Below are 11,312 nucleotides of genomic sequence, written 5' to 3' on the forward strand. Positions count from 1 at the left end.
GGCTTCGTTGGCAAAAAACAGTCTTTGTTATCAAAAGTCAAGCTAGCTGTAACCCTAATAACCCTAATAATAATGCAAAATTTGTAAAAGCAAAAATTGTGTAAAAATTGTGTAAAACGGGTAAAAAAAAGTTGTGTAAAAAGTCATTGTAACCTCAGTATAAATAAGGTGTAAAAAACCTTGTGTAAATAAGGTATAAAAACTAATTGTATGTAGGCAAAAGTCAAAACAAGTAAAAAAATAAAATATCAAAATGGCCTATGTATAAACAAAATGCAGCTGTCCCTCATTATTTCTGTAATAAAAGGTATAAATGCTTGCTGTAATTAGTTACTAAAAAAAAACCTGCTTGCTCTCTCCTCTGCACATGTAAAAGTTAATAAAAAGCTTCTGACTTGCTGTACCTAAACAAAATAGTAAAAACTCAGTTTTTCTCCAACAGGCAACTAGTTCCTTTGTTAAACAACAAGGAACTCAGAGGACTGTGCCAGTCTTCACCCTGTTTGTTTGTATGACATGTCCCTTTCCCTTGCTCTTTCTTTTGCTTTTGGGATGGGGACTGCGTTTTTCCTTTGTGTATGGAATGTGCACACCATGTGATGTACACTTTCCTCATGTAAATAAATAATTTAAATCTTTCTAAAAGCTTAGGTAAAACAGGTGTAGCATAGTCTGCTGCTCTGCATTACTCCAGGACTACCAGAAAAACAGAGAGCATGGAAAGAATTTCTATACAAGAGGTACAGTGAGTGAGGCAAAGGCTCCTACAGAGCATTCCTATGTCAGGGGCAGCTGGAGCCACTGAAAACATTAAGATGTCAATGTAGTGGCAAGCTTTCTGGGCTGATACAATGGGCTGATTCTCATTTATACAAGGGCCCCTTCAGGGCTCCTTCCTATTACCAAAGCAATGTAAAAGGGTTTTAATGTAAACAAGAATCAAACCCACAGGTTTCCAGCTGGGCGAGCCAATGGACACTTCACTGTGTAAAGAATGAATTAGACTCTATCTCATTCACCTTTAGAGGGTCATAATGAAGAAGAGAGAGTGGCTTTCAGAACCCTGTCTTCCTTAATCCACTTTTTGCTACACAGTAAATGAAGCAGGGCTCCTACAAAGCCATGCTACACCCAATGCAAAATCTTTACTACACTTTAACTTTCTAGTATGTAACAAGGCTAGCCTCCCAGGCACACCCAGTGGAACACAGGCCTCTTTGGAACACTGTCAGGTTGTTTGTTATAAATACTGCTAGCATTAAAAACTACTGCATGATCACAAAGTGTGACTTTTCAAAGGCTCAGAGCTCAGCCAAATCGTACCGAATTTTCTCTGGAACATTCCAAAGCACTCTTCCTTATGAAGACTTTCTACTTCCAACCACTTCAGGGCTAGATATATTCAAATAGGGCTGTAAACATTTTTCTTATAATGGGGAAAGTATATTTTCATTTGCCTCACACTCAAAAATGACTACAATTTCCTCCTCAAACTTAAAAAAAAACCCAAAACTTCAAGCAGAGATTAGGCCTGGAAATTTTAATTCTGGTACATGAAAAGTTTGAGAAAGCTGTGAAAACCTGAAAATGGGTGCTCAGAATTAAATATTCAGATAACCTTAATTATACGGGTCATTAGTGCTCCAAGTATTCTAATAACTGTCATCATCTACACAGAGGCAAAGATGCGCATAGTGGTTGTCTGTTGGAAAAAAAACAACATTTCAGAACTCTGCTTGACACAGCAATAAACAACGTGCAGGGATGGCAAATATTGGTAAGAGAAAGATCATGAGTGTAGACAAACCCATGAGCTTATATGGTGTGAGAGTGTACTACTAGTCCTATCTCCCAGCTTGGAGAAAACACACTAACTTCGGCAGTTTGACAATGTCCTCTGCTATTAACAGATATATAGCAAATGCTTACAGGTCTTAGAAACGGCTTCCAAGCCATCCAAAATGGATTTATTTCTTGAATCCAAACTTTCTTCAAACTTGTCCAAGCATGTTTGCAACTGCAAAAACCAAAACAAATAAGAAAATTCATAGTCTGTCATCTATTCACTTGCATTACAGTATTTGCAATAAATTGTGAAAACTGAATGGAATTGCATCAAAAAGAAGTATTTATTTACAGTTTAAAATATTGTAATTCAAAAAGGCAAACATTGTATTAAACTAAAAATAAAATTAATGCACTACAATATTTCTAACCTTTATTTTGGACTTTGTAGCTAATTCATTCATTTAATTGTATTATCTATTGTTATGGTTCACTCAAATGTCATTTCATATGTAATCAGTGTGTGATTAATAGATTTAAATTGTAGGATTATAGGAGTATAAGACTGACAAGTATTTAGGAGTGATGAGTGTGTATGAGGTATATAAGTAAAGCAAGGCTGTAACGTAAGGCCTACAGGTTAAGACCTGTAAGATTTCAATTTAGTCAAACTAGGCCTCAAGCTTAAGGAGACTTGACATGAGTGGATGTCGTAAGACTGACCCTATGCCAATAAAACCATAAGATTACTGTAAAAGATGTGCCAGTAGGTAATATTACAGGAAAATAAGCCACAATGTATCTGTTCAGACTGCAAGACACCTGATTGTAACATCATAGAAAATTTTGTTCTGACTGCAGGTTACCATGGGAACATGTTTACGTAAATGTTAATAAGAAAAAGGGGAATTAATAAACAACCTCTGAAAAGCAGGGTACCCCAAAATTCATGGGATGTGGAAGTGCAGATATGGAAAAAGAGGTTGGTGTCACGCTGTCTGGAGTGGCTCATGACCATGAGTGACTACCTCAGGGCAAGCTGTCAAAAACAAGACAGACACCCCAAATGGATGATGTGTTCTATAATAAGATTTCACCAAGCCAGTACGAAATGTGAACTCCTGGATCACTCCAACAGTCTTACCTTGAAGTCACAGAGAGTCCCCTTAGACTCTCCAGTCTATCTCGCCACCCAAATTGGAGTTAGTGATAGTCTCTTATACCAAAAATCATAAATATTCCAGGTTATGCCCAGTCCCAAGAGACCAGTCACTCACTCAGGCCAAGTTGCATTCTAGATCTCACACCAGAGACAACACTGCCAGCCAATTCTCTAGTAAGCTAACTATAGATTTATTAGCTAAGAAAAGGAAATGAGAGCTATTGAGAGGTTAAAGTAGGTAAAATATATGTACAGGTGAGTCACAGTGTACAATTCCAAATGGTGGCAGAGATATAAAACTTCCAATTTCCCAAAAGCCTTTTCAGAATACCCAGATTGTCTCTTAGGATCTCTGCTTTGTACCTGGTACCCTTCCCTGTAAGAGCCTAAACAGTCTAGAAATGCAGGATCTTTCCCTGAATTCATAACTTATAGCTTCTTCTCACAGAAAAGAAGCTGACAGGGTCACCACCCATGTGGCCTCTTTCTTTGGTTGGTGGAGAGACAGGAGTCCATTTAGAGTCTTTGATCTCTGATATTCATATACACGGGGCCGGCTCCAGACACCAGCTTACCAGGCAGGTGCTTGGGGCAGCCACTTCGGAGAGGGGCGGCATGTCCAGCTGTTCGGCGGCAATTCGGCGGACTGTCCCTCACTCCCACTCGGAGTGAAGGATCTCCCGCTGAATTGCCACCGCAGATCGCGATCGCGGCTTTTTTGTTTTCTTTTTGTTTTGTTCTGTTTGGCTGCTTGGGGCGGCCAAAACCCTGGAGCCAGCCCTGCATATACAATGACCACTAGCCTTCAAATGTGCATACATTAGTGCTAAAGTTCTTCCTTTGCATTACACAAGGCTTCTTTCTCATTTGATGGGTTATTTCATTACCAGGGTATACACAATATAAACATTTGCTACTACATTATAACAGGATACATATAAATTAAAACAATACATGTAATATCCAATAGTTTTTATGAAGTTTAAACACCAAATACATTCTTATACAATTAACAATCATTTTAATCTATACTAATATACAAGTGAATTGGCCTGGTGCTTTGGCATGAGCTGGCACCTGTTTATGTAAATGTTAATAATATGTAAATAGGAAAAAGGGGAACTAAGAGAACAATCTCTGGAAAGTGGGGCACCGCAAAATGTATGGGATATGGAAGTACAGATAGATAAACGAAGGTTGGAACCCCCATGCATATGCACAAGGTGTTACGTGTAGTCAGAACAACAAGCAGTTTCCTGATAGGGAGAGGGTGGGAAGACTCCAAGAGAAGACCTCAGCAGGAACTACCCTGCTATCATGACCACCTGTTGAGCGATCCACCAGACTCTATAATAGCTCTGGGTATGTGAGTATGAATATGGCATTGGCTATTGCTTGTGCTCTCTCAGGTTGCGTAGATGGGTATGTGCATGTAACTTATTGTACAAACAAGATTTTTTGCTTGTAATTGTGTTTGTGGTCACTGTATTCATTCTTTGTGTGCTCTTCAGAGTCTCCCAATCTAAGAGAATTGTAAAGGGTAACTCACCCTATTGATCTGAAAACTGTAGTGTCACAGGAGCTAAGCTCACTCCCTAGGGACACTACAGTTTAATGCAGAACCACAATTCAATTTTAGATAAAGGCTACAGCTTGGAATTTGGATTTACTTACCCCCTGAACGCTTTCTTTGACACTGGAAATAAAGGTGCTTAAAACTTCACTAAAATGGAAACACAGAGAGCATAAAATAGGTATGCAAACAATACTGAAACAATTAGAAATGAGGAAAGGTTAGGGGGATCATGAGGCATGAAACATTGCAAGACATAATGTAGAATAAGAGACTGTCCTTCACCCCTTAAAATCACCTTAATTTCATTAGAAAAACCTCAGTGGCCTTATCTCTGACAAAGATTTTTTAAAAATCCTCCCACTCTTGCTTTAGCACTGGTACAACTCCAGAGATGCTAGCAATGGTGGGAACTATAGACTTGCTATTAGCATTTTTACCAATATGTTGTCAGCTCAGAATAGGACTACACAAGATGATGGTGAAATGCCTGCAGATGGTCTACACTAGAGCAGCAACAGTGCTAAAGCAATTGTAGGACAATTTCAGAAAATCTTCAGTGTAGACAAGGCCAGTGTCAGAAAGAACTGTAACAGAGGGTAACAAAGGCCTTTCATCTGAACGACTGAATGTGTTTTCTGTAAATTAATCTACCTCTTTGATGTGTGCTAGCCAATCAGAATTCATATTCTTTTCATGACTGACCCATCAAGGGCAAAATGCAAAGACTGTTGCTAAGCAAAGAGCTACCCTGTCTCCCTTTCAGAGGATTCAGATCACTTTGGACTGATCATCTATGGACTCAAACTGCAGCATCGAAAAGGGCAGGGGAGGCAGAGTCTAGTAACCTATGGGTAGGCAGGTGCACTGAAATATTTCTATTGCTAGGGAAAAGAGGAGGGTCCTTGCAATAGTCAAACTGGTGGAGATACAACTTGATACATTATCATATTTAACTTTACAATGGTGATGATTATTACTATAAAATTGTCTAATTCTTGGAGTGAGCTTTCCCCTTGCAATATATACACAACTCTTCATCACTTGTTGAAGTCCCACTGGGGACATTACCCCTCCCTCTCCCTCTCCCTGCACTGAGAGGTTCAGCAAGGAGCTCACTCGGGTACTAGGTTGATAGGTGGGTGCTATGTTAAAACCTAAAATAGATTAGGTAGAATCTTTACAGGCCTTCCTTTTGTTTGCCTAGTTATTTCTCTTTCTAACAAAAGTGATCTAGAAACGTGATGAAAACATTGTTCCAAAATTGGTTCCCTTTGATAGCAAACTTCTCCTACTGCAATGAGAGGCTGAAGAACTGATCAGATTCAATACACTCCAGGAGCATAGTTACACTGATTGAAGGAAGGCTGGACTTCAGGACACATTTTACTACCATGGACATGTTAGAATGATTTGAAAACCATGAATTGACAATGTTACTGTGGCCTTGATTTTGCCAAGTTTCTGAGTTTAAATAAGGCTGCAAGTCTATTGTGGGATCACTTCACTTTACAAATTACAACACTTCTTTAAAAACACTTGGACAGATACTGTACTTACCAGAACATATTCTCTCCTCTGAGAGAGATAATTATACTTATCTGTAATTCAACTCATGGCCGACTATAGCCAAGAAGGAACTGACTAGAAGGTTCTGGCGGCTGAGGTAGTGGCAGTGAGTACTGTGCAATTGGGCAATAAAGGGAAGGCTCATGCATTATCCACCACTGTTTCAGAGGATCCAAAAACTTTGAGCCAAGGGTGGCTTGCACTGGGCAGTGTGACCCAAGAGTAATAATGCTGTACAGATGGCATCTTTTAAAAAATATTTTCTTTGGAACTTATGGAAAACCAAAACCGATTCACAGAATAAACAAAACAGAATTCAGAACTTTGCCTAAACATTTAAAATTCAATATTTGCACATCCCTTTATTCACATATATACAATTCTTACTCTCACATAATAGGAACTAGAATGTCAAATTTTATATTATCAGAGACCTTTAAAATATCTCAGGAGAAAGTCAGTGACATACACAATCTGATTTGATTAAAGGCTTTCCTAGGACTCATTTTTCATATTTTCTCATTTTTTAATGAAATACACAGAGCTAGGAATTATTTCTCAGCCTTTGGAGAACTTGTCATTCTTCGTACTGGAGACTGAAGCCCTTACTTTGTTCAACAAAACCTGACCGGATTAGCATGTACCTGAGCTAATTAGTATATGATAAAGAGCTTATTAGGAAATGAAGGTGATCTCAGCAGAAAATACAGCTCTAATCATCTTGCATACAAAATAAAAATGATATAGGTGTAAATTTTTAAATATGTAATTATATTCCTATGCAGTTCAACACAAATGTCCCTAGCAATCTCCTTCTTTATTCTATATGTAAATGTTGATGTAGCGAGCCCTTTGATCTCTCACAACACAATCCTTTGAATTTAGAGAAAATGGGTTTTCATGGAGAATCTGCACAGAATAAAATCTGCTGATAAGATAAAGAAAGATGAAGGTAACTTCAGGTAAAATCTTTACAGTTCCTTATGGTTCATTGACAGAAGTGTTATATAAATCTACATTGCAAGTACAACACTCTCTCAGCCTGTGACGTCCTCCAATCAGAGAACATCTCCAAACATAAATGACACCTTTCCGGCAGGAATGTGCAGCTAGGACATATTACTGGTTGGTTTTGCTTTGAGAATGCCAGCTGCCTTCATCATCACAGTTTGTGATGGATTCTTGCATACCTGTCATGTTTGTCCTTTATTTTTTTCTTATTCACTTCAAACTGCTCCAAGACATTCTTGAGCTTTCCAACACCAAAATCAAATGAACCCTTTTCCTTTTCATCGCCACCAAACAACTGAGGTTTTGTCTGGTACTTTGTAAAAATACTGGGCTCGCTCTGTTGTGTGAAAAAGGAAAAAATGACAATATTTAAGGTACAAAAATATTCAGAACATTAATTAGAAAAAACATTCATGCACCAAGTTCTCTGCAGACCGTGGGGCACCACAGTGACTGGGTGTGACAGGTTGGATTGGACAGACAGATTAAGAATTTAATGAGATTCTTGGTTCACATGCAGTAGCTACATGAACTTCCTGCAGAAGGGAATGAAGGCTGGCTGTATTCCCATCGGACTAAAGCAGGTGAAACTTTACTTAGATTGTACTTTATAAAAAGAAAGCTTCCCGTATTTTGCTCCATGTAGTGCGCTGTATTGGTTGCTGTTGCCAAACACACCAGATATGTCCAAGGAAATAACCTATGCTGCACGGCTGGACAGTAGAGGCTTGAAATGATGAAAGCACAGCAAGTTCAGGGGAGGAAAAGCAGTGAAAGAATTCTCACAGTGAGATATGCTATAAATTATTTAACTTAAATAGCCGATGCTGAGCTTCCCACTAAATGACAACATTTTGCTCGCATGTAAACATCACCACAATATTCTAGCATCATACACACTGGAAGCCAGTTTTTAATATGCTTCAATATGGGTTTGAGGACAAGATTTTTAATGTTTAGTATTTAAGCAGCAAAAACCTCCTTCTCATCCTACAAACTTTCCAAACACTATGCTGAGCAAAATGGAATCAACTTTCCCTTAAATTTTAAATTTAATCTGAATGCAAATCACACCAAATTGCCCTCTTTCATCTTGAAGAGAGAATTTCCTTTTCCATGTGGGTGAAAACCTGCTGCAGTAAATGGAGGGAGACTTTAGCAAACTGCAGAGGGGTCAGAAAGAGGCTAGAAGACTTTTCATTCTGTCTGCTATAGCCACGAACAGCTGGGTGGACCACCAAAATGGTTTTCTCCTGTCTATATAGGACACCAGTGCTTGTCTAATGTCCAATATGTGTAGCTGTTGCTTGTCTCTATTTGCATGTAGTTTTGAGTAAAATACAGGTAAATATATTGATTGGTTGATGTCAAAACTTGAAGCTATTTTAGAGAGAAAACTCAGATAGGGCATAAGTGCATCTCATCTTTAAAGAAGACAGTACAAATGGTTCAGATGTTAGAGCACGCAGCTCAGTGACCCTTCTGGCAGAAGTGATCGCTATTAAGAAAACCACCTTCCATTAAAGGTGTAGTAACGAGCATGTTGCTAAAGGCTTAAATGGTTCTCCCATAAATTGACAAGACCAAGGGGAAAAGGGTTTCCTTATTTGAAGGTACACCTTTACCCCTATATAATACGACCTGATATAACACGAATTCGGATATAACGCGGTAAAGCAGCGCTCCGGGGGGCGGGACTGCGCACTCCGGCGGATCAAAGCAAGTTTGATATAACACGGTTTCACCTATAACACGTAAGATTTTTTGGCTCCCGAGGACAGCGTTATATCGGGGTAGAGGTGTACAACCTTTCCAGGCCCTTACAGAATCTGATTGTCATATTGTGATGGGATCCCTGGGGTGCAATCTGAACTGTAGGACCACTGAGCCCTCCAAACCCTCCAGCCTGGACAATCCCTCTCACTGTGATGCTAACATCAAGCTACAAGCCTCTGGCATGCACTGTACTTACACAGCCATTCACAGGCAGGGACACACCCAACTGGCTTACATGAATGATCTCGCAGCCACTCATGAACCATCAACAGAGAGGCTCCAGCCAACCTCCCTTAGCTCCCAGCCTTGCACCCCAGAACTATCCCATCTTACACTGCTCAAGGCTCCCTTGGGCAGTGCAAGTTCATTAAGTAGTTCACCACTCAATGTGGAATAGACACACACAAACCTTTATAATCTGAACTGAGATCTCCCAAGCACTTCAACCAAAACCACACGATTTTAGGTAAAATATAAAACAGATTTATTAACTACAGAAAGATGGATTTGAAGTGATTATAAGTAGCAGGCATAGAGATTAGAGTTGGTTTCTTAAGAAACAAAAATAAATGTGCATACTAAATTCTCACTTAGAGTAAACAAGATTTGAATCAAGCAGTGTCTCAACCTAACGAATGATACAAGCAGCTTACAGTTCCCCTATACACAGACTGAACCACCTTCCAGTCTGGGTCCAATCTTCCCCAGTACAAAGTCTTTCTTCCAGACATTCTTCCGGGTGTTGAGATGGGGGAGGGGAAGAGGACATGTGATGATATCACTGCCCCTCTTTTATACTTTCTTCTAGCTGCTAGAAAGATCCTTGCTGTGACATGGGTTAGTCCACCTCCATGGGGTACATGCCTTCTCTGAGAAGCCTCGGGGATAGTGGACTTTTTTTTGATGGGCCATCAATCCCCGTATAGCTGGTGATGGCTACTCCTTGTTGCAACTCAAACTGGCTATGGGCGTTCCCAACCTCACAACATATTTCAGTAACATATATAGCAATACTTCATAACTTCACAAACAATGGTAGTTCATGCAATCCAACAGGATATTCATGTGAAGCAGATTAAGACTTTTAAAATGATACCGCACAGGGTATACTTTGTACAAAACATAGAATCATTTGATAGTGGTGAACATGAGGGCTCCACGTTGCTACTTTGAAGTACAGAGTGTCACACATCTCATTAGAAAAAAACAAAACCGTTATCCACACAAGGGTGGAAAGCTGATATTGCTGCCAGGTGAACCTTGCTGGAGGAAATTGCTAACCCTTGTGGTTTCAGGTGCAACAGATAGTCTAATATGCATTGGAGGGATAACTGCATCAGTGAGACTCCAGTTCGACAGCCAGATAGAGACTCACCTCCATTTGGACAGGTAGGCAGCCCTGGTGGAGGGCTTTCTGCTACTTAGCAAGACCTGGCAAACTTGCTCCGAGCAAGCCTCTCCCTGGGACTTAGCCATGGAGTTTGCAGGTCATTAAATGAAGGAATTGCAGGTTCAGGTGGAAAAGCAGACCATGGTTTTAGGAAATCAAATCTAGGTGCAAAAGGAGTGAAACTGGAGTTGCCACTGAGAGATCCAGAAGAGTGGAGAACCAGGGCTGCAGGGCCACACTTATGCTAATAATATAACATGGGCATTATCCCGCTTGATCTTTTGTAGCACTCTGTTTAGGAGTGGGATTGGGGGAAAAGCATAATAAAACTTTCTTGTCCAGGTAGCAGGAAGGCGTCTGTAATAGAGCCTGGACTGTGGCCTTGCATGGCTGATGGCATTTTCTGTTGGACTTGTTTGGAAATAGGTCTATTTGGGGAGTCCCCCGCTGCTGGAAAATGCATCTGGCTACATCTGGGCAGAGAGACCAGTGGCGACTTGAAAATGATCTGCTAGCTTGTTCTGCACCCTTGGAAGGTAAGAGGCCTCAAGGTTGATCAAATGGGCTATGCAAAATTCCCACAGGTGAATTGCTTCCTGACAATGGCGGGATGAGTGAGCTCCTTCCTGCCTGTTGAGGTAGAATATTGCTGTAAGAACAAGCAGGTTTCTCCCTCTGATATAAGGTAGGAAAGCCTGATAGGCCAGATTAATGCTCTGAGCTCTCTGACGTTGAAATGAAGAGTGAGATCCCTCAAGGACCACAGGCCCTGAGTTCGGAGGGGCCCCCAGTGAGCTCCCAACCCTAGAAATGATGTATCTGAGACCAGTGTCATTGAAGGCTGAGGGTGAAGGAAGGGAATGCCCGCACAGAACTGTGAGGGGGTTCAATCACCAACTCAATGAAATTAGAACCTGCAAAGCTACTGTGACCAGTGTTGAGATGATGGCGACGTGGCAAGTAAACTGAGGCCAGCCATGTTTGGAGGGGCCTGAGGTGCAGCCTTGTGTTTTGTACTACATATGTGCACAAGGCCATGTGCCCCA

The 11,312-nt window shown here is 40.4% G+C and overlaps 1 protein-coding gene across 1 annotated transcript in view; it reads right to left on the reverse strand.

Moving 5' to 3' along the window:
* Positions 1-10,257, reverse strand: part of IHO1 (interactor of HORMAD1 1) — a 34,342-nt gene extending 24,085 nt beyond the window's left edge. Inside the window, exons 1-4 of the mRNA XM_034775552.1 lie at positions 10,252-10,257; positions 7,280-7,437; positions 4,622-4,670; positions 1,930-2,017 (exon numbers count right to left, since the gene is read on the reverse strand). Coding sequence (XP_034631443.1) covers positions 1,930-2,017; positions 4,622-4,670; positions 7,280-7,437; positions 10,252-10,257 — 301 coding nt within the window. The remainder of the gene's footprint in view (positions 1-1,929; positions 2,018-4,621; positions 4,671-7,279; positions 7,438-10,251) is intronic.
* Between the last annotated feature and the right edge of the window lie 1,055 nt (positions 10,258-11,312).

The sequence above is a fragment of the Trachemys scripta genome, chromosome 7 (assembly GCF_013100865.1).
Source record: "Trachemys scripta elegans isolate TJP31775 chromosome 7, CAS_Tse_1.0, whole genome shotgun sequence".
Taxonomy (NCBI): domain Eukaryota; kingdom Metazoa; phylum Chordata; order Testudines; family Emydidae; genus Trachemys; species Trachemys scripta.